The sequence below is a fragment of the Perca fluviatilis genome, chromosome 2, assembly GCF_010015445.1.
Source record: "Perca fluviatilis chromosome 2, GENO_Pfluv_1.0, whole genome shotgun sequence".
NCBI lineage: Eukaryota > Metazoa > Chordata > Actinopteri > Perciformes > Percidae > Perca > Perca fluviatilis.
The window spans coordinates 12913201-12937688 of NC_053113.1; the positions used below are offsets into that span (position 1 = coordinate 12913201).

At 42.0% G+C, this 24488-nt stretch overlaps 1 protein-coding gene across 6 annotated transcripts in view; it reads right to left on the bottom strand.

Moving 5' to 3' along the window:
- Positions 1-24488, bottom strand: part of actn4 (actinin, alpha 4) — a 72022-nt gene that overhangs the window by 1703 nt on the left and 45831 nt on the right. Inside the window, exons 4-21 of one of the 6 annotated variants that reach the window (XM_039823043.1) lie at positions 22593-22679; positions 21118-21205; positions 19026-19104; positions 18181-18262; positions 14180-14265; positions 12645-12737; positions 11640-11765; positions 11387-11491; positions 10607-10754; positions 10115-10265; positions 9209-9317; positions 8033-8173; positions 7133-7315; positions 5967-6101; positions 4769-4948; positions 4429-4575; positions 2273-2350; positions 728-793 (exon numbers count right to left, since the gene is read on the bottom strand). In XM_039823043.1, coding sequence (XP_039678977.1) covers positions 728-793; positions 2273-2350; positions 4429-4575; positions 4769-4948; positions 5967-6101; positions 7133-7315; positions 8033-8173; positions 9209-9317; positions 10115-10265; positions 10607-10754; positions 11387-11491; positions 11640-11765; positions 12645-12737; positions 14180-14265; positions 18181-18262; positions 19026-19104; positions 21118-21205; positions 22593-22679 — 2084 coding nt within the window. Of the gene's footprint in view, positions 1-727; positions 794-2272; positions 2351-4428; positions 4576-4768; positions 4949-5966; positions 6102-7132; positions 7316-8032; positions 8174-9208; positions 9318-10114; positions 10266-10606; positions 10755-11386; positions 11492-11639; positions 11766-12644; positions 12738-14179; positions 14266-16566; positions 16653-18180; positions 18263-19025; positions 19105-21117; positions 21206-22592; positions 22680-24488 lie in introns of all 6 variants that reach the window. The other 5 variants (XM_039823035.1, XM_039823070.1, XM_039823054.1 and 2 more) reach the window with 5 other exon arrangements.

The window sequence follows — 24488 nt, forward strand, 5'->3', positions numbered from 1 at the left end:
ATCGATGGGAAACACAGACAGGTGAGGGCACTGAGGACAAACATTTCACAACAATTTGGATGGACTATATGAAAAATAACATTTTGATTCAGTCAGTAAGTAGTCTATCACCAACTAGGGCAGAAGGGTAGCAAGTACAAAAGCGACACAGATGTGACAAAAAAAAGACGAGCAGCGGGGATCAGGGAGAGCGAGCGAGAGAGAGAGAGAGAGAGAGAGCACGGTGTCCGCAGGTGTCAACTCAGATTTAAGACCTTACAACCAAATATACCTAAAACTCAAACAAATAACTATATCTGAGGTTTTTCTACAACACCCCTTTTTTTTATTTTGCCATTTGAACAAAAAAGCCCAAAGTTCTCAAATGTGCGTCCTCGATTCTACCAGCTGTGTGCATTTTGTTATTAAAATAAAGAGCTGCACTTTAGTTAGCGTACAAAAAAAATAGTGATTTGAAGGAATATGTGACCAAAGAGTAAGCAAACAAGACTAAGAAACATTTTGGTCGTTGCTCTACAAGAGATCGATATCCAGCCCTGGTCATGAAAAGGCCAATTAAATCGCTGGAAAATCAGCGTGACGGGAGGCATCGCTAACTGCTCTGACGCCAAACATTGCGTCGGGCCTTATGAAAGTCTTAACTCTCTGAATGTGGCCGAACCACATCGAGTCAGGACGGAGTTGGACCTGCGGACACCCTGAGAGAACATCATGCCAGCAGCAGTACCAGGCTGTTTCCCGTAGAAATGAGTAGAGCCCGGAAATCCTCCGAGACCATCTGTCCTGATCGCTTCTGTGGGCCGCCACGGCACAGCAAAGGCCGGAGGGGAGGCGGGCAGAGAGATACAAGTGGAAGAGAGGAGGAGGAATGAGAGGATGAAAAGAAGAAGAAGAAGTGATGGAACAGAAATAAGAGATATCAAAATGTTGTAGAGAAAGTGAGAGATGTTTTGGGGAAGGTGGGGGGCGGGGGGAGGAGTGAAAAAAAAAGATAAAAAAAAGCACAAACGGTCAACAGCGAAAGTGAAAACCTGACAGACGGACAGGGGGGGGGGGGTCTGTTCAGAGAGTGAGAGGGAGCCTGGTCGAGCCGAAGCAGCACAAAGCAACAGAGACCCCCGGTGGACAGACAGGGACGCAACATCTCTCTGCCCTCCATGCTGACAGACTGAACCCCTGAGTGGTGGGGGGGGGGAGCACGAGCGCTGACGGATCACTGACCAGTTGGCTTGGCTTCACACCACCACCACGTATTACGTTTGTCTAACTAACCGGGAAGCAATCCACAGCGTAAACACAGCAGGGTAACGGTGATCAGGTCAGAGTAATGGCAGCTGTGCATGCACCAAGGCACCAAAACTACAATTTTTAGAAGATATTCAGACATAATTAATATCCTTGTGTTCGTTACTGTTTTTTAGCTGAAAATTTTTAATCTAAATTGTATCCATAATTCCAGATGTCTTTTGCGTTTTCTGAAATCTCGAAAGCAGACTTTTCTGTCTCTCGTCATTGTCCTGTTGTCATTTCCAGGCTGTGTTCCAGGCGGGCTCAGAGACCTACGGTATTACAAGTCATCAGAAAATGTGCCAACTGGTAAAGATGGAGCCAAATACAGCCTCCATGAATGAAGCGTCATTGTACTATTATCATTAAATCCTATTCCAACTGCAGTCTAAAAGTTCTTACGCGCTGCATTCTCGTGCAGATAAGTGAATTACAAAAAAGGAGAATTAATACAGACAAATACCATTTACTCCTCCTCACCTTCATAAACATATTGTTCATCAAATGGCAAAAGTCAGTTTTAACTTTAACAAAATTTTTGTAAAAACAGGGATTATAATCCAAATGAATGCTAAATAATTTGTATATTATTAAATTGCCAGAAAAAAAATTAATTAATTAAACAAATAAAATATTTCGATAACTGATTCATCATTTAGAGCTACTATGTGTTGAAAATCCTGTCTGACTTTGGCACCCCAAAGTGGCAGCGCATAAAGACATTTTATACATATTTTTTTTTAAATATATTAAAAAGGAGAATTAATCCTCTCCCATTAATCATCTCACGATTATATTATTATTATTTTTATTATATTATTTTATTACTATTAATATAATTTTAAAGATCCAACAATCGTTTACAAAACTGAAAATAGCTTTAGCCCAAATCCAGATCGACTGGCAGTGATCTCCGCTCTGCTCTCGTGCTCAGAGGCCCGACAAACACCGACTCTCGCCCTCCGTCCCGTCCTGGAGCTCCTACCTTGTCGTTCTCCACATCGTAGCCCAGGCTGATCAAACAGGCCTTGAACTCCTCCGCCTGCAGGGCCCCGCTGTGGTCCTGAGATCGGCCAAACGCACCAATGACAGAGCGCCACACGTCATGAGGGTGAACCAATCGCAACACAGGGACGGTGGATGGATGGTGACCATGAGATCCACAGCATGCAAGGAGATGATGAGGACATGTAGGATGGAGGGACGGACAGGCAGGCAGACAGACAGACAGGCAGACAGACAGACATTCATGGATGTTTAGACAATGTCAACACACACAACTCAACAGGCAGCCATGGTGGACCTGTGAAGTCCTTTTTCAACACATGCATGTGTCAACGAGTCGTTTATAAAAAATAATGCGTTAAAATGTATTCACGGTAACATGAAGTGTTAAATTAAAATGTCACTTTGCAAACACTAAAAGGTCTTTGCATTCAAAATACAGTAGGATAATATGCATGTCAGTGGGCTCTGCATGCAGGATTTCAAGTACCAACTATCTCAGCATGCCCCATATTTCAAAGACGTCAATTTTGTCGCAACAGCTTCCCTCGTGTGGCGATTCTCAGACATTCAAAAGGTTCTAGTGCCGTTAAAGAACATATACACAATAGTGCTGTGAGATGGGGAATGATGGTGGGGTCTTTTATCACCATTAGGAGTTTTCAAAAGATCTATAAACTGGTTTGACAACGACCACGGCACACACACACACACGCACAAGTCTGGTGACACATTGGGCTTTTTACACCCAATTAAGCACCACTTCTGAAGAGTGTGTGTCGTCATGCTAAACTACAAACAACATCTTCTGACTGACATTAGCATGAGGATTAAAGTAGTATTCCTATCAGAGTGCAAGTCTGCAAATTCTCACTGAGAAAAAAATAAATAAATAAACGTGCACAAGGCACAGCACAACCTTAACAGATTTACAGCAAACATTTACTGCATTCATTATCTTTGAATTGACTATCAACTACAGTCTTTTTTTTTTTTCCTGGATCTGTGATGGAACGCCTCTCAGCCCAAATAAACGCCAGTCAGCAATAGCCCCTGTGTACACTGATATACACCTCCGCTAACACCTGAACGCAACTTCTTCCCAACATGTGCTCGCCTGTGTCAAACATCAGGATGAATACTCACACGCTTGACTCTTCTCTCACCCCCTTGTAAGGTCTAAACAATCATTCAGTCGGGTTATACGTTCACAAAGAAAGGGCTCGGATGAAAACACAACATGTTCAGCTAATAATATACAGGAATATTACACAGATCAGATTGTCTGCCTCTGACTGTAACGTAATAGTATAATCCTAATTCCTGGATTATCTGTAACCCTTATCTGTATATTTTGGTAGATAGGTTTTATTGAGCTGAATGTTTATATCAACACATACAGTATACTCCTCGGGTAGGGCTGGGCGATATGGAGAAAATCAAATATCATGATATTTTGGACCAAATACCTCGATATCGTAGTGTTGACTATTTGTGCTTTCACAAAATATTTACACAATGAGATTTGTGATAAATAATCATCAGTTATGTGGATATAATGACTAAGTGGGTAAAGGCAAATAATAGAACAGTTACAACAGTCTGGTAAGGTCAGAAAATGACATCACTCTACTGTAGTGCAGCCTTTAAAACCAGGAAAAGACACTTATGCCATATCACGATATCCAAAATCTAAGATGATATCTAGTCTCAATATAATATCAATATATTGCCCAGCTCTATCCTCGGGTATAACCACGTTAAAACAATACCAACAAAGAAAAATTAAAGTATACTTAGCTCTAGGGCTTAACGATTTGAAAAAAAAAAGAATCAAATCAAATTTGCCATTTTCCTGCCAGATATTGCGATTACGATGAAAGATCCACTGAAAATAGGAAATTTCTGTAAACAATCTGGGATATGTAACATTACTCCGGCATTTATCTTATGAAAAAAATAAAAATATAATAATGAAAAGAGGAATAGAAAATGTGAAATCAATTGTTACACTAAACATCCAACTAAATATTTCACATTCGTTTTGACACACCTGACAGCCACTGTAACACTGACATAGTGAAAAGGACAGAAGAAGAAGAAGCAGAAGGAGAAGAAGAAGCTCGGGCCCCTGACCTTGTCAAAGTGGTTGAAGGAGGCGCGGTACTCGTAGAGCTGCTCCTGGCTGATGCCCTTAGCGTCGCGCGTCAGGATCTGGTTCTCCACCTCGTTGATGGTCCTGGCGATGGTGGTCAGCAGCTGCTCCCAGCCCACACGGAGGTGCTGCGCGGGGGGAGAGAAAGGAGAGGGGGGGGCACAACACACAGAGGAAGCAAGGGAGGCAACATGTTAGACACCGTCTTTCAATGTTTTACTCTCGTTTCAAAGCTGCCCTTTTTTTTGTGATTAACGAATTTTTGATTTTCATTCTTTTAACAAAACACACACCCAAACCACAGATGTGCGTGTGTGTTACCTCCATTGTGTAGGAAGTGTACTGGTTGTCGAAGATGAGTGCCTCCTGGATGAGCTGATGGTATCCCTCCAGCGTGTTTATTTCGGGCATGTAAGACATGATGGTCTTCTGGTAATCCTTCAGGTGGGTCAGCTGGTCCTCCAGAGTGCCGTTCATTTCAATGGATATCCTGCCGATTTCCTGCCGACAAAAAACGCGCGCTTTAATATCCTGTTAATCCTACAAATGTACGTCCACCATCGCACGCAGCCCAGTGGGAAATCTTTAGACAGACACTCTGGCGCCAACTCTCACGCAGTAGACTCCATCCAGCACCAGAGGACACATTAAAATAAATAAATAAATAAATCTTCTCTCCTTATTCCTTTCTGTAGTTAACATGTGATTAGCCCTCGTTCTGTGACTTGAGTGAAGATGGATGCGTTTTCTAATTCACTTGAAACAACCAGTGCTCACAGTGACGAGTTGCAACTAACGATTTTTTCCATTGTTGATTATTTTCTGGATTAATCGATTAGTTGTTTGGTCTATAAAGTGTCAGAAAATGGTGAAACATGTGGATCAGTGTTTCCCAAAGCCCAAGACGACATCCTCCAATGTCTTGTTTTGTCCACAACTCAAAGATATTCGGTTTACTGTCACAGAGGAGAGAAGAAACTAGAACATAAAAAAAAAAAATGACTCAAACCGATCAATCAATTATCAAAATAGTTGGCGGTTAATTTAATAGTTGACAACTAAACATTTAATCTTTGCGGCTACTTTAAGAAAAACTATTAAATGTGCAGATAAAGTGAAAATAAAGTGCTCCAAGGCTGTTTAGAGTTAGTTATTTTTAGCTTGAGGCTCCTGTACTGTGGGTACACAAAGTATGTCTGCTTAGTCCTCTTGGTCTACTTGTATGTATGTATAAATAGTTGTGAGTGAAGCTGTGTGTGTGTAGAATGACAAAGGCCGATTCAAAAACTACTGATTATAAAATTAACATAGCGAGTCAATATAAAATATTAATAAGTAAAATTGTGTAAAACTCAACATTCACCAAAGCTCCTAAACCCCGTCGAGTCTTTGCTCTACGAGCTCACTGTTGCGCAATGTCGGCCTGAAAACTGTGACCAACTACACACAGCTGTGCAGAGAAGAAACGCTTCGACGCAACGCCGATGGCTCGGACCGACCGCGTGGGCTAACCCGTTACCTCCATTTTGGCCTGGATGTAGGCGCCGACCGTGTTGGCCTGAGTGGCGAACTTGGCTCTCAGAGTGTCGTTGGAGTTCTGCTTGTTAAGCTCATCCTGCAGGGCGTTGTCACGCAGCGGCACCATGTCCATCGCCTGCAAACACACACACACACACACACACACACACACACACACACACACACACACACACACACACACATTAGAAACGTGTACAGCTGTAACAGAACGCACCTGTAGCTGCACACACCAAGCACCAGCTGGAGAAAGTCTTCAAATCGTCCAGCCTCCAGAGACCATGTCGAGCTTCTTGAGCAACTGTTGCTCCGTACAAAATCAGTCTGATCAATTGGGTGGGGGTGGAAGGGTGCTTATTATTAGTTCCGGTTATGTGCAGGGGTGTCGGACTGGGGGGTGGAAATGGTACTAGGGGCGTCGAAATTAATCAAATAATCGACGCATCGAATCGTGGACATGGACGATGCTGCATCGATAATCGACCGGGCCATAATCGATTATTTCGGTTTACAATTTAATGTAGGCCTAACAACATTTCTGTTTACATATTCGGTTATGTTTTGCACATTCAGGAAGTGCCATGTGCTCAGTGCTGTATAGTTTTATGTATCCAATTTATTTCATATTAGAGCATAGCAGAATGTTTTGTTTTTTTTAAGCTTGAAAAGCTATGAATTAAATATCCTACATGGCTTTAATAGAAAAATGGATTTGACGCATCGCGATGCATCGAGATAACGAATCGAAGACATGATAATCGGAATCGAATCGGGAGATCAGTGAAGATTCACACCTCTACAGAGTAGCCAGGGTCCTCATGTGAGGAGCTGTGGATGTGGGGAGAGGCCCATAGAAAATGCCTTTCTACAGGGCCCCGAATTTTGTGCTTCACCGAAAGCGGCAGCAAACATTTGAGGGAAAGGAAATAGACCTGCATCACGTGTTTGCAGCTTTAACCGGTTCACGGTGTGTTGCCGAACTGAAAGTTTATCACCCCAAAACTAAAAGTGCTAAACTCAAAAAAGTGGTAGGACCCTTTTGAACCAAAGATGAAAATGTGAGAGAGCTGCACTGTACTTACAAGTACACAAAAAAAACCAAGATGGCGTTAACGTAGAACAGCAGCAAAAACAGAATAAGGATTCTACCTTTTTCCATTTGCTGTCGATGCTCGCCGGTGTGATGGTGGTGTAGGGGTTGGCTCCACTCAGCTTGATGCCGTTGCTCTGGGCAATCTTCTGCACCTCAGCCTGGATGGCCTGGATGGCCTCCCGCTCCTTGTTGGCCTCCGCCAGCGTGGACTTGAACTGCTCGTGGGCTGTGATCAGACCCTGTGGGAGGGGGGGGGGAAAAACAAAACATGTTTGTTTTACCTCCACCAGACAGCAACTCTATCTTATACCAGATGTAGTTTATACCTCTCCGTTTACCTTTTAATGCCTCGCTTAGGGCTGGGCAATATAGTGATACTATACCGACATCGATGCAGGAGGCTAGATATCGTCTTACATTTTGGATATCGTAATATCGTGATATGAGACTAGATATCGTCTTACATTTCGGATATCGTAATATGAGACTAGATATGCTTACATTTTGGATATCGTAATATCGTGATATGAGACTAGATATCGTCTTACATTTTGGATATCGTAATATCGTGATATAACATATGTTGTCTTTTCCTGGTTTTAAAGGCTGCATTACAGTTAAGTGATGTCATTTTCTGAACTCATCAGACTGTTCTAGCTGTTTGTTTTTTAAATTTGCTTTTACCCACTCAATCATTGTATCCACATAACTGATGATTATTCAGCAAAAATCTTGTTGTGTAAATATGTTGTGAAAGCACCAACAGTCAACCTTACAGCATTGCTGTATTTGGTCAAAAACGTCGTGTGACATTTGATTTGATTTTCATTTCGCCCCAGCTCTAGCTCCCACTACTGCATCATTTAAATGGCTTTAGTAAATCCTCTTTGGCACATTGTCAGACAGGTGTTGCACCGATGTGGACCAGACTCGCACGCGCTCCAGCTCCCCGTTACCTGGATCTCCTCGATATTGTGGACGATGAACATGTCCTGCAGGTCCTCCATCGCTCCCTCCATCCAGTTGTTGAAGGGCGCCGCTCTCTTGGCGTACTCCAGGTAAAGCTCATCTATCGACTCCAGCTGCTTCTCTGTCCTCTGTTGGCAAGAAAACATTAATACATTAATGTACATTAATACTTGATACAGCTGTTCCAGGACAGAGCAAATACTTTATTCAGCATAAGGGTAAGGCATTTTTCTACTCATAAAATACATGATTTTTTAAACCGTACTTTGAGAAAACTGAGATGTTTTTCTACTGATACCTTATATATATATATATATATATATATATAAAAACTAAAAGCCAGACTTGACAACTTAACATTTTCATAATTCTATACAAACTTATGAACACTTATTTAACCAAAGCTTCTGTATGAGAATCTTGGCTAAATAAAATGATGATATAAATTAGGCCTGTCTGATCTGAAAGCCTTAATCCTTTTCATAAAGCTCTACTTCACTAGGCTTTTTGCCTTTTCTGAGCTCTCAATGCAGCTATGAAAGAACAATGTAGGCAGATAACACACTAACAAGTTGCTTTGGCCCGTTATGCATCTGTACATTAAATCTGCTTGTTTGGATTTCATATTCAAGTGAGACAGTTACTGTAAATGTTTAATGCAATTAAAGATGCATAGTGGTGTGTTGTAAGAATACATTAGTGAGAAACCTCAAACAGAATCAGTACAAAGTGGAAAAACCATGTGACTGCATCAGGGAGAAATGAGACAACGCCAGGGCTGCAGGATACGAGGAAAATATGCGATAACGTCGTTGAATATCGTGATAACGATATCACTCGCGATAAATAAACAGATATTAAAGTGCACTCCGTTCTGCTGCTTTCAGTATTCTGCTCAAATACAGCAAATTGCTTGTTGAATTTAAAACCAATGAACGGAAATCATTTCCGACATTCTTTTTTATGAAACAAATTGAATTGAATATAAAAGAATGTCCGTTAGATTTTAAAGTGCACTTTCTTTCAACTAACACCAAAAGAAAACCTGAGTGTCTATCGTGATATGTCGCAGCCTTTCGCGATGTGTTTTTGGCGCCAGTTGACATCGCGACGTCGATGAATACGACATATTGTGCAGCCCTACACGACACACGCCGTCGTACCTCCAGAGACTCTTTGCGGTTCTGGGTGAGAGTTCCCAGGACGTCCCACTGATCGCAGATCTTCTGACAGCGAGCGTTGACGCTGGCTGAGTCGTAGTAGTCCAGCTCGCTAAAAACACAGAGCAGAGGAGAGACGAGTTACAAATTAATTAGGGCTGAACGATTTGGGGGGGAAAGAAATGTAACTGCGATTTTTCTGCCACATATCGCGATTTCCATTCACGATTTTTTTTATTTTATTTTAAAGTATAGCTAATGTCCAATATTCACCGTGTAACAGATAAAACATGTCATGGAGCATTATAACATGAAACCCCATCAAAACTCTAAAGTCTATATTCTTATTCAAGGATGAGAACATCTTTATCAGGATATGAACTGCCAGCAGGAAGTGTTTTTCTTTTAAAAAGCCTGGAACGTTGAACAGTCAAACACAGAACATGTATCACAAAATCTAAAGTTACAATAATAAAAAACTATTCCAATATAAATATCAGTACTTTCCTGTAAAGTGAAATGTCTGATCTGCCTCAGTTTAACAGCAGCATCGACATATTGCACCTTCTACCATCATGTTACATAAAGTAATACAAAACAAATGAAAAATCCACTGAAAATGGGACATTTCTGTAAACAATCTGTGATGTGTAACATTATTCTAGCATTTATCTTCTGAAAAAGACAGTAAATATGTTAATAAAAAGAGGTTAAAAAAATGTGGCAACTAAATATTCACATTTGATTAATCGCGGCCTTCACCATTAGCTATTCTTTCAAATCGCGATTTTGATTTGAAAAAGATTAATCGTTCAGCCCTTTATTAATCAGCAAGGTTTTCTCTGTAGAGTAATTGTTGTCCTTTACACTGGGACCCCAACGGGTCCACAGCTGGTCATCCCTCCTTACTTGAGTTCCTGTGCGATGGCGGCGATCTGCTCCACTCTGTCCTGATGGGCCGCCAGGTCGCTCTCAAAGGCCTCGTGTTTCCGTAGCAACGCCTTCACTTCTGACAGGGTGGACGTCTCGTAGTCTTTCTGGGTCAGCATGGCCTCCTTACCTGCATGCACATAAAAATCCATCAATCCATGCAACATGCAAGTCTGTTCAAATGCTGCAGAGACATTTAACACAGTGAAGAAAAGTTGAAGTTTAAAAGATCTGCCATCACCTGCTCTCTTCACGAGGAAGACTGACTGGCTGATTTATTAACTCCACTTTAACAATCAAAAAAAGGGCAGTTGGATGAAGAAGAGACAGAAGATTTAAAGAGGGATTTTCATCTTGAAACTGAGCCAAGATTTTTGTCAAATGAGGATCCAGCTTGATCCCAGAGAGGCGATTCAGCTCAGCATGCAGCATGCTCACCCAGTGAGTGTTTGCGATAAAGCCGCTACGTACCATCGGTCCAGGACTCGTGGATGGCCGCCTTCTGGTGGAACTTCTCGGCCAAGTGTTCCAGCCTCTCCAGACGCCTTATCTCGCTGAGGATCCACTCCTCGTAGCCTTTTTCTGCTCCCTCCAGAGTGTGCCACGCTCCATTGATATCCTGAGACCAAACAGCAGGGATGAAGCCTTCACCTCAATAAAGTATAAAAAATGTCCCCCTCTCCCACTGACATCGACCACCGCAAACTCAACGCGGAGTATTCTGTTGGAACCTTTGAAAGAACCGAACCTAGAGCTGATCTTTTGCATTTTTGTTTACAGTATGACAGCAAAAAGCTACTTTTTGAATCTGGGGAGGTCATCTCGTTAAAATGCGCCAAGCATTGACTGGTCTCGGATCCCTTTTTACACCTAAACGTTCAGTAACAAAGTCAAGAGAAGATCTTTCATATTTGCATTTTTCACCTCTAATTTGCACATTCCTGTTTTGTTTCATCTCTTACAGACTGCCGAGAAGCTGATCCGGCAAAAACCCCAAACAACTACAAGCTAGGAGGCCCCAGTTAGTGCCGACACGTCACTAAGTGTCCGCTTTGTGACTGAAAAATGTTTCATTTCACATAGAAATCTTTTCGTAAGCAGGTGTAAGTGTAGATGTGAATCCTAATTAAGAGCACACTCATCCCATCAGTGTACGATCCATTTAAATGGTTTCCTGCAGTCGGTCACAAACAGGAATAACGTTCAAATGTCAAAGATATGGACTCTTGTAGATGATATGTGCATACATACAGACACCATGCGTCCCTCGGATGGCATGAAGGCAGGTCTGTTGCTGAGTCTCAGTTTAGTCTGCAGAGTGTTGAAGCTGATCTCCAGCTGGCATTTCTCTTGGACCTGAAAGGGGGGAGGGGGGAACCAAAAAAACGCTTAAAATGACGAAAAAGGATATAAAAGCACTGAAGATATCCTCAACTAGCACAAGGCGCTGGTGAGGGTATATTGCCGTGCATATTTCTGGGAGTTTGCAGAAGGTATTCTATACCTTGGGGGGTTTGTGGACACAGCGGTAGTCTCTGAAGTCCTCCTGCTTGGCCTGCATATCGTTTACAGTCTTCTCCTGGGTTCGGTTCTCCAGCCAGGGGATGGTCCGACGGATCCACTCCAGCAGCTGGAGGCAGACAGGAAGAGAACATAATCGGGTTGTCATCCATTGGAGACAGAGCTCCGACACTTTCCTAACGATACAAGTTGGTTCCAGAAAGCCTTGAAAGTCACTTAATCAGTGCATCCGGTAAATGTATAACAAAAACTAGAATAAGTTTTAGAATCAATTTTAAGATTTTTAAAGATTATGTTTTTGGCATTTTTTTTTTTTTTTTTTAGGCCTTTATTCGATAGGACAGTTTCAACATGAAAGGGGAGAGAGAGGGGGAATGACATGGAGCAAAGGGCCGCAGGTGGAAATTGAACCCTACGCCTCTTGACATGGGGATACTACTACACAGGCGGCCCTCAATCTTAAGATTTTAATGTAATGTTTTTAGGGCCAAAAAATGGCCTGGCTCCAGCGTACGTGGCCAAAGTTTTAACCCTCTGTGATCACAACGGGTCATTGCGGTCATCCAATCAGATTTATTCATATTTAGAAGTCCTGAGTCGAGGTCAAGGTACAAACTGTGGGGTGATGCGCTTTTGCAGATGCTACCCTTAGACTTTGGAACAAGTTACCTCCTGACATTTGCACAATTACATACCTAGCTCTATTTAAATCTAAACTCAAAACTTATTTATTTAGAATGACTTATAATACATAGCAGCGCTGTGACATTTTTCCTTTCTTCCTCCCTCTTTTATGGAACCTTTTGGGACTTATTCTAGGTTTTATTCTATTCATCGTATGTTGTGTTGTTTTATTCTTGGTCCCTTGATGTAAAGCGCTATATAAATAAATGTTGACTGATTGATGCATATAGAGAACACCGAGGATCTGAAGCGAAGAGGTCCTATCAGCGAGGGTGTAAACCTGCCGGAAGCGTCTTGTCCTCACCTCACTGGCCAGCTTCTCGTAGTCCTCCATCATTTGCTCGTTCTCCTGGTTGACAGCCAGCACTTTGCAGATACGATTCGCGGCTGTCTCGGCCTATCAGGACACAAGAGTGATGAGTAGCGCTCACAGTGATTGGATAAAAACGCTCACTTTGTGCCCAAAGCGCAGTGAGAACATTCACTCTAGCTACCACATTTCTAAACAGGATGCTGCGCGTTAGAGCCACTAAAAAACAAACACAACGTTAAGTGTCTATTGCTCCCGAGAACTACCTATACCGTTCATTACCACGGTTCTAATAACTACGAGTTTTTGGTTTCCAAATCTGTGCAAACACACTCCACACACAGGCAGTGAATAGGAATGAATGTAACCATAAGGTCAGGCACACATTGTTAACAAAGTGCACAAAGACAAAAACTCATCAATCAATAAATGAAGGTCACATCTGACCAATTAAAACATGCTCCAGCTGTTGATGGTTAGTTGAACGTGACCAAAAAAAAAAAAAAAAATATAAACATCAATCGGTGCGTTTTAAAGCTCCATGCGTCTCCTGTCACAACCAAGGAGTCAGTCCATACATCTAGTTACAGGTTCATGTAGCGCTGTAGTCCACATCTGGACGTCTGCCTAGGACATTACACTACTGTACCACTGGAATAAAAACAAAACAGTACACACACTTTCACATGATGATCAATGGGGATATATAGATATAACAACATTTCTATTTGTTCTATTATACATGGCTAACATGCTTTTGAGATATTTACCTTCAAGTCTAAACTAATATATATATAAAAAAATATCATACAATAAAACAAAACATTTAGAGTGGAGAAGTGTTAATAGCTTAGGAGAAACTGGAAGGACATCAACCAGCGTTTCCCTCAGGTCTGCTTTTCCCAAAACCACGTCATTAGAATAACAGAAATACACGTCGCTGCACGTACATGTAATCTGAAATGTGTGAAATTTAACACCGGCAACAGATCCAGTACAGGCACGGCACGGTATTCATTCAGTAGGAAAGTGTAGAAGATCACAGTACTAAACGTGAGTTTTGGGAAATTAAATCCAGACCCGCAAAGTAAATCCCTTTTTGGGGAAACACAAGGTCGATGTCCAAAGAAACCGAAACGGAAGCATCAGAAAGCGTTTGTGGCTGCTGTTGTCAGAGTTCCCCTCGTGGTCCTAATCTCTTGATATTTCCTGGTTGTTGTGTTTTTTCTCAGAGTTCCCAGAACGATGCAAGACAGCATCCATGACCATACATACTGTAAACAATCGGTCGTACCCTCTGAGGAGAAACATAAAGCAGCTCTAATAAAATGTTTTGGAAACATTTCACTATATTCGTGCATTTTCATCTTCTGATATTCACTAGATTTCCCTGAAGAGTGATTTTGGTCCCTTCACTCTCTGGAATAAAAAGAACTAAGGTTTGATCACTGATGGAAACCATGCCTGATTTGCCTTTTTTTGTTGCAGCATCGGAGGGTTAACGTGAGACTGAAGCGTGAGAAGCTCACCTTCTGTGCGCCAGAGAAGGCGTGATAGAAGCAGGATACATAGGTCATTATGGCCTTCTCATCCGGCCGCAGCGTACCCACGATGTCTACGCATCACCCAGCGCCCAGCAGGACAGAGACAGGTTGACGGAGAAAGGCAAACAGAGAGAGGAGAGAGAGAGAGAGAGAGAAAGAGAGAGAGTGAAGCCAAAGCAACCCAAAGCATCATGGTCCCCACAGGATGTGAGAGCGAAGCCTTGGGAAGAGAGAGCGGCTCCCTCTTTAGGTCCACAGCTTCAAGTTCTCCTCCTATTACTCCCCTGGCCACACCGACGGCAGGAGGAGGGATGTCAGGAGGGAGGGGAGGGGTGGGGGGAGAGGAGGAGGACGACTGTCCTCTAGAAGAGAGTTGAGGAGACACTGGAGCCACAGGTTCGAGGTTGGGACACAAACACACATCAGCTGCTGAGTGGAGCCCCTTAACACTGAATGGAGCGGGTTGTTTCTTTTGGTTTGGTTCATTTAGCAGGTGAGAAAGAAGAAATAACTGCTCTGAGGTCTGAGACAACAAGCCTCAGGTAAAAACGACGTGTCGATTAACCGGTTAGTCGGTTCAAAAAATAAATAAATGTGTGCGCTGTAAATCTTTGGGTTTAAACCGATCGCGTGGAGAAAGAACTTTGGGGGCTTGAGGAACTTTAGAAGACGACTTCGACACAGGTATCGAGTCTCCGTGCAGAGCTCAGGTGAAGTTCATACTTCTTATTCTCAAATGACCAAACAGAAAAGCAACAACACACCAGATGTTGAATAAACTCACTGACGTGAACAGGAGTGATTGTGAATTGTGTGATGTATAAATAATTAACGCTGGCAAAAGCAGTAAGAGCTTTCTTCTAATCTAAGTTTGCTAGAAAAACAAACTCTCTGTGTAGTTACTGACTTCATGTAAATCATTCAAGAACTAGGAGAATAAGCTGCACATCAACACATTTACACACACACACACACACACACCACTGCCCAGATCTGTCTAATTGTCTGTCTCACACACACACCTACACACACACACACACACACCTCCTGACACTGCAGAGGCACACAAACAAGTTCTGAATGAGCCAGAAAATTAATTAGAGGAAGAGGAGAAAAAACGAGAGGCATCAACTGGCTTCCTGTCAGAGGTCTACAGGGAGAGAGGAGAGGAAAGATAAGAGGAGGATGAGGAGGTGGAGGTAAAGGAGAGAACAAGAGATGGGAGGGTAGAAAAATAGGAGAGTTACAGGAGAAGAAATAATACCATTCTCATGCTGAGACTTTGCTTTCTTTATAAAAGATGCTTCTGAAAGAACCAACGTTATTCGCTGGTGCGTTATAACATTTTTCCATTTACACTGCTGCTTCAAATTTAACAGATATTTCACTTGAGTGTCAATATGGTGAGTTTTTGTTGTAATTCTGGCATCAAAACCCTCACTCAATAACCTTCATCACATGCTTAGCTATCTCTGCAAATATTTATGATTGACTTAATGGGAAACTCTACTGATAGTCATCATTTGACCTCTACGGCATCTGAAAAGTATTTTATAAAAAGTCCCCAGCCAGAGAAGCACTGCTCTAAAAGTAGAAAATCAATCTTCTTCTGCTGCTGAGAGTTCACTAGTTTGTCTGCACCGTTCTGTGAATATTAAGAAGTGACAATATGTGGCCGGGTTGGCTCAGTGGGTAAATTAAAAGGCGGAAAAGCCCAAATAAATAATCTCGAAAAAAAGAAGTGACAATTTCTCATACAAAATCCTATCAATAATAGCACATTACATCAGCTAGAACTACTTCTTAAGTACACATGGCGTCTTTCCTCTGCTGTGGCTGCGTGAAAAAGCAAACAGGATCTGCATCTGAAGTCTGATTTGACCTTATAAAATTCTGAAAGCCAACAGACATTTGTATCAACTAGAAAAAGCCGAGCCTCTGATCACTGTAGCTCACGGTACAAAAACACACCGTTTTGTATAGAAATTGTGCAAAAGTCTGGCTGCTGAGCACACAGGTCTCGGGGATGCACCAATACGGTCTTGGGTGCGATTCATTCGGGCTTTACCATCTAGCTCTGCTGCAATCTCCTGACTTATTTCGATAAGGAAACCTCACAATAGAGCAGACAGGACATTTACTGCTTTCACCAGCGCAGTTACAGTCACACTGCTTGTGTTTGTGTGTGTATACGTGAGTGTTTGTGTCCCAACAAATCCAGTGTCCTTGCTGAGGCCCAGGGCTTCGCAGCGCTGTCAAGAGAGAGAGAGAGCGGGAGAGAGACAGAGAGCGAGGCCATGCTGGACAGGAAGCAGCACCTGGTTAGTAACAAGGGGGGGTTAAAGGTAACTGTCAGGGGGTTTAGAGGGTACCTTCTGTGCTCCAGAGAAGGCATGGTAGAAACTGGACACATAAGTCATTATGGCTTTCTCATCTGGACGAGCAGTGTTCACAATGTCTACAAGGGGGTGAGACCGTGGTTATGAAGACACACACACACACATATATATATATAAATACACACACACACACACACACACACACACACAGGCAAGACAGAGGGCGTGTGATTAAACACAACAGGACACACATTTAGGAACATGCACTCACATAATACACAAACACACACACATTTAACAAAACAGCCAGAAAGGACGATAGGGCAGACAGAATTAACAATACTGTACATACCAGGGTCAGACTATATTTCAGATGACTACAAACCGCTGTGTGTGTGTGTGTGTGTGTGTGTGTGTGTGTGTGTGTGTGTGTGTGTGTGTGTGTGTGTGTGTGTGTGTGTTATAATGTTTTTGTTTTATTTTGGGAAACTGGGATATTTTAGATTAACATGAATATTGAGTTCTGCAATTGGGTATGAATATATATATATATATAAAAAAATAAAAAAAAAAAGGATATCAGCTTTTTGGTCCGACCCTCATACATACAGACAAAGACACATTCAGTTGCATCTACTTTACAATCCAAAGCATTATAGGAGTCAGAGGGGGTAGAGATATGGAGGCTCCATCGATCCTGAAGAGGAATGCCTCCGACGTACCACAGTGGCTGCGTTTACATGCACATCAACACTGTGACTGTAACGGAAGAAAGGCACTTGGCTTTTATTGGCTTCAGACATCAGAATTTACATCGTTGCTGCAGAGAGGATTTGGGTCATTCTGATTATGTGTCAGGCTCAGCACCTTTTAGAGTTAAGTGGGGTCACAGTTAAAGTTCTGCACACAGGGTGCCCTGGTGACCTAGTGGCAGAGTGTGCTTCCGTATGTAGGGGCCGCAGGTGCGCTTTCCTGCATGTCATTCTCTCCCCTTTCAAGTCTAAGCTGTCAAAATAAAAAAGGCCTAAATGCCAACAGTTACACAACAACAAGGTGTTTAGATTGGTCTGTATTACAGTTTGTCTACATCGGAAAGCACATGGACCTGCAAGCAACACAAACTAATCTACACTACCGTTGAAACGTCTAGAATCAGCTGTTATATTGATGTTCTTCTTCTGTCCTTCAATGATAACTATTTTAGCAGAGATAAAAACTATAATATATATATATAAAAAAGTATAAATAAAAGTATAATGCAGACACCAAGTGTATCAGATCCATGTGAAATAGTCTTGGTATAAAAGAAGAAGAGGGGTTTTCTTTTGGGCCCTCAGCAGTCTACTCAGTGGTTGGAATAAAGAGCTTTAAACTGTGATTGTGTATGAAACCACGTTAGCGCTGAATCACAGCCGAAAACCTGTAGGAGTACTACATACAACCGTAAATGAGAATAACAATTATAATAATAATACAGGGGTTGTAAAGTTATGAAATAACGCAAGCAGCTTAATCACCACGCTTACATTACAGTCACCTTGTTTCATGTAAACACAGCCACTTATAAAAATAACAGTGCATACAGTACACAGCATTATTCAATAACAACAACACAGAATCCTTCACAGCAGGAGCTTTCAGGCCTACCTTCTGCGTCCAACATCTTGGGGATGTCCAGGTGCTTCTCAGCCACCTCGAAGGCGTTGTTCAGATTGGTCACTGGGTCATCCTAAACATCCAATCACAGCGTCAGAAGGCAACAAACAACAAGCCAAGTTTAACCCTCTGGAGGTCTACATTTTTTTTGTTTTTTCAAATTCCCATTTTAAAAGGATATTTGCATATAACCTGATGGCCATGTGTTTCATATCAAAATGTTCAGAACAAACAGCTTCCTAAGGCGGAAAAAGTCGCTTTTCGAAAGGTCTCAAATCTCCTGTGAAAACAAACCTAAACTCGGATTGTTTTGGTGCTTGAAATGAGTTTACAAGTCTTGGGTTCACAAACGTGTCCTAATATATGAATAAAATAGAAATAAATGTCTAAAATGAAATTTTGTGGTATCGCTTGGACTCGCTGGTGTGTCTTTTGTCCTCAGAGGGTTAATATTATTAAATTATTGGTTATGTATAGTTTAAGTTTAGTTTTTTTTATTTTTTATTTTTTTAAATGTAGGTTAACACAGGATCATCGGTACAATGAAATGTATTTGACGAGAGAATGGGTCAGTTTGGCAATAAAGACACTGGTCGCAATAAGAGCACGAGTCACAAAATAAGATAAAATGATAATAATATGCAAGATAAGACGGGATGAAATAAATGAAAATATAGCACTATATACATATATGAAAAAGGGGATTTGTCTGTGGATCATTTGAAACCTGACTAGTAGTTTGCTTGAAAATACACAGAGACTTTCTAACATTTGGGTTTGGACTGGGTTTAGTGTTTATGTCTAGCGGTGGTGTAAGGGTGTGAGAATGCGCCTACCTTTCTGAGGCTGTCGTAATCGATGAGATCAGGTCTGTGTCTGTGGATCAGAGCGTTGAAGGCGAGACCGTCCTTCCAGCTGTCGGAGAGAACAGATGCGTTGGAGCGTGAGGCCGAAGGGGTGACGTGTTAACATGACAATCAGAAATCACAAAGCCAGTTCTGATCTGCACGAGGGAAGCAGAGGGGCTTAGATGCCCATCACATTCACTCTCACGGGGACTTTAATTAAAATGTAGGAGCCACACCTCTGACTGAAGAGAAACTTGGCTGATCTGCCTGCTTCTCATCCTGAGTGCAGCAGCCCGGCTGGTCTAAAACCTACCCGTGTTCTCTCACATTCTCTGACACAGCGCTCCTCCGCTCCGCTAGCTACCGGCGGGGGCTCAAATCCAACTGAAATCGGCTCAAGCCCATCCTACATCCATCATTTCGGTTCTACTCAACGAGTCGACTGAAATATTTTCCCTCCATCGCCCCGAAACGTACGTAAAAATATCACACTTTCTCTGTGGTCTACCGTTAGCTAGCTACCGTAAATGTAGAGCTACTTTTACTTATTAAGTGCTTTAAAATGTTAATATATTGTTACATTTAAATCATTTTCAATTTAAAATAAATCTCTATAAAAAGATCCTTCCTTTGATGTCATTTTTCAGTTCTTCAAGAATCGGTTTAGGAATCGGAATAGTTTTAAAAGTACCGGTTCGGCATCGGAATCGTAAAAATCCAAACGGTACCCAACCCTATGTACACCCCAGCCCCCCCATTTGGCCCGTCTTACACTAGATGGGGACTGCTAACAACAAGGCTGTTACTAGGTGTTTTCCCTATTTGATGAATTTTACGTATTGGCATTAGGGCTGTGCAATAAATCAAATTTTAAAAGCCATTTCGGCTGCTAACGATCACAAAAACAATGTCACAGAGAAAAAAAAAATTCAACAGGTATGAAGGGCGATGTCACAGTTTAAGGTGTATTAACGGTTGATTTGTTTAACAGTTAAAAAAAACTTTCAATAAATGCAACACCTTTCCAAAAGTCAATAAGTAATCGTGTTAAATAAACGTGATTGTAATATTGACCCAGGCCATTTCCCCATAACCAAGCAGCCCTAGCTCACGTTCTTTTTGGGTGCCATCTTCATTAACTTTGGATAAATGAACGGCATTAACAATTCTGGCGAGCTAGAGGCAGTACGAGGTCACGCTGAGTTACATCACAACAGAAAACTGCTGCGAGGGTGAAATTCACTCCTGACCTTGGAACTCAATAATCTCAACTCAAGGTTTCACATTCTCGGCCTGGTCTGGACTCGGCTGGAGGGGGCCTGCCTGCAGCCTCTCTTTGCCGCGAGTAAAAAGGTTTCACATATAACTCGTACTTTGTATTTACTGTATACAGTACACCACACCAACGCGTACTGTAAGCCGCTGAATAGCATGCATGCATCGGAGTTTTCTGACACTGCAGTTTAAGTTGCTTCTGACTACTTCAGAGCAGTGAGACGTGTTCCAGTTTCTCCAACAGGGGGCGACCTTTCTAAACAATCTGAGCAGTTTATTGGACAGCAGTGGGCTTTCATTCAGCATTGAACAGTGTTCGGTTATGGTGTATCAATACACGCCTACAAACTAAATACATGTACTCCTATGCGACTAGGTGTGGTCATGCTGCTCCCAAGACAACCGAGATGTGTTAATATTTTTGTTGGTGTGTTTAATAGGCCGCAATTTCTTTTAAGTGTTGAATATTGGCCAGTTCTGATATCATGCAGACCGTGGCTAACCATAAACACTTTAGTCAGGGTTTCACTGGAGACGGTTCCTGTCCCCATGAAAACCTCAAAGCTCTTTTAAAAAAAGGATTTTCTAACCTCAAGATGAAGAAGTGAATTCTGATGGAAATTCTAAATCATCCAAAATTATCTTAAGAACTTTGTGGTCTTTAATGTGATGAAAACATGGACTGTCAAAAGCTTTCATCCCAGAATAGCACTAATGATCGGTCCAAACTTAAAGCGCACGTGTGTGTGTGTGTGTGTGTGTGTGTGTGTGTGTGTGTGTGTGTGTGTGTGTGTGTGTGTGTTACCTAATGTGGAAGTTCTGCACATTGACATTCTTGTAGGGAGCGGTCTTCCTCTGGCACCACAAGAGAAGACCCTCCTTCGCAGAGGTCTCTGCATTGAGGAAAAAGAAGGGAGAAGAGAAGAAGAGAGGAGCAGCAGCAGCAGCAGGAGAGAAGGAGGAAAGGAGGTGTGCATTAGTGTGTGAAGAAATGCCTCTTCATTACACCGAATCCCTATCTTGTTTTATTCCATTACCGGTGGCCGGGCCGTCCGTTTGTGCTAAACATAAATCAGAGGGACTCAAAAGTAAATCAGGATGTTTTTTTGTTTACTGCGTGTGCCTGAACAAACATCAGAAACATGTCAGTAATATGGAGAGTAAAAAAATATGACTCAATATTCCTTATAGTGGCCCACACCCACCACAGTTAACTCAACACAGAGGGTTTTAATTAGCTACCACAGCATCTTCACAGCTTGAACTGAGTCAACATTTATCAAGCAGAATGAACGCAAAAATAACAAAAAAGGTACTGAAGGTACTTCACGGAAGGGAAGGAGGGTGAGGATTTGTTGCGGTTCTGTTTCATAGCAATCTAAATTCATAGACTGACGACGGATTTGAAGTGGTCCCCCTGGGCCACGAGAACGTGCGACGGGCATTAGCGGACATTTCACAGACTAAACGGTTACTGAACTATTTGACAGATGATTCGATAATGGAAATAATTGTAAGCTGTAGACTTAGTTTGAGGAAGTTTCGATTATGAAGCCACGTTTTCATTTCCTTTCGACGAGGCAACTGTATGTAGTTCTTCGCATTCAATTAAGAGGGTAAACCCCCTCGACATGCACCATCCCGTTTCCAAAAACATTGAAATTAACATTTAAACCAAAACAAACACAGAAGTAACCGATGATATGGAATTAAACAACCCGACAAAAAAAAAAAAAACAATCAATGTAGTAACGTCCACAAGGACACAAAATGACAGAATAATTAAATAAAGTAACACAGCCAGGCTAAACATGATTCTACACACAAACTAAAATAGATTCTAGCAGCTGTAACAGTGTTCCCAGCACTGAGTGGTTTCACATCATCAGACTTACTGAGCAGCCATGCACCTGGTTTTTATCTTGAAAATATTCCATCACTACTCAACCGTGATATTGTGCGTGTGTGTGTGTGTGTGTGTGTGTGTGTGTGTGTGTGTGTGTGTGTGTGTGTGTGTGTGTGTGTGTCTCTCTAGCCTCGTTTCTTCCACTCTAGTTCCCACAATGCACCCTTAACGCGCACGTCTTCGCGTGCGTGTGAACACCAAAGGATTCCTGCAGGACTTTGGTCGGCCAATTACCCCTGAAACCTGGCTGGGAGTCGAGCTGCCGCGGTGCCCCTCAGCAAGGCGCTTCTCTGCCAAGCTGCTGCTGCTGATTGTGAATGCAAATAAATAATAATAATAATAATAATAATAATAATAAGCACAAGAAGTTGTACCTTCTACAGAGATGTCCTGGATGGCGAAGCGGAGGATGATGGTCCAGATCATTCCCAGGGTCATCTTGGCGTTCCCGTCCACGATTTCTGCCAGACAAAAAAAAAAAAATGAAAAACAGAACATTGCTTCAGATTCACTCTGGAGCACAAATCTTGTCCGTCAATGCCGTTTTTACAACCTTACATCTGCTCTCTCATTTAATAAAGCCAGCAGACCCACACACAGCTACAGCATCCAAGTGAGCTGCTTTAACTAAAAATACATTCATTCCCCGTAGATATAAAATACAGTTCATTATTTAATCCATTCTACTTTATTTTTTGGGGCTTTTCCACCTTTATTTGACAGGACAGCTAGGTGAGAAAGGGGAGAGAGGGGGGGGGAGACATGCAGGAAATCGTCACAGGTCGGATTCAAACCCTGGACCTCTGCGTCGAGGCATAAACCTCTCCGTATAGGTGCGCCTGCTCTACCCGCTGAACCAACCCGGCCACAAATCCATTGTACGTTTAAATCGCTATTTTAATCAATTGAAAAAGAACATTCACGAAGGTGTGTGCAGTAAAATCGATATTTTGTTTGGATCATCTAATGATATGAGCAAATTCATTTGGCAGTAGGGCTGAATGATTTATCGTTTTCAAATCAAAATCGAGATTTAAAAGAATGGGACTGGCTAATCGTGAAGGCCGCGATAAATCGAACGTGCAATATTTAGGTGAATGTTTGGTGTAACATTTGGTTTAACCATTTGTTCCTCTTTTTAATGTTATATGTACTCTTTTTTTTTTTTTTTTATAAGATAACTGCTGGAATAATGTTAAATATCACTTATTGCTGGAAATTCATAACTACGCTCCTCGCATAAAGATATGGAGCAGTTTTGATGGGGTCTCGTGTTGTAATGTTCCATGACACGTTTTATCCGTTACACAGACAATATGGAAATTTAGCTAAATTATTATTAAAGTTATTTATAAAAAAAAATTATAATCGCAAACCGAATCGTAATCCCAATGTCTGGCAGGAAAAAAAAAAAGAAAAAAAGAATCGCAATTAGTTTTTTTCCTTAAAAGCGTTCAGCCCTAATCGGCAGTGAAAAATATTTACAGTGAAACTTTCAAAATATCATTATGGCAGTTTTCCCTCCACGATCCACAGGTGTTTGGCAGGTTAATGAGACACACAGGACAGGACAGGACAGCAGGTCGTGTGCAATGCTATGTCAGGGAGGAGGTATGAAGTACGGGTCACATTCCACTCATAGTTCAAACGCATACAGCACGGAGACTATTCATCCAGCAGTCCTTTCATACTGTCACCCGTTTATCAATCACACTCTCGCTGTCAGCTGGGAATGGGACCCGCGTCGCTTTCATTCTATCAGACATTCTTCGTGTTCGATTTGGCATCCGCGTTCCACATTTCTATTCAGCTCGATTCAGGTCTGGGTGCATTCGTGTGCTGAAGAAGTTTCACATCTTAAAACACCGCCAAATGTCTTGTGGTACATTTCTCTAAATTCTTATAAAAGCTAAATCAGGTTTGTGTTGCGAGTTATCAAGAGTGTCTTTTTTTCCCCACTGGCATGCCTCCACAAATCTATACTTTAACTTATTACAAAAAGGATTTAAGTCCCTGGCGTTCAAACGGAGGTTTGTGTCGGTTTAAACCGTCTCTGGAGGACCTCCCCCGCTCTCATCTCGTCACCACCATCCCTCCGGTTTTTTCCTCTTCCATCTTGGCGTGTTTCTCTCAGACGGCTTTCCAGTAGATGACATATAGTGGGCTGTTTTTTTATAGAAGGCCAGAAAGTGTGTGTTCACACAATGTGTGTGTGTGTGTGTGTGTGTGTGTGTGTGTGTGTGTGTGTGTGTGTAGGATTCTTTGTTTCA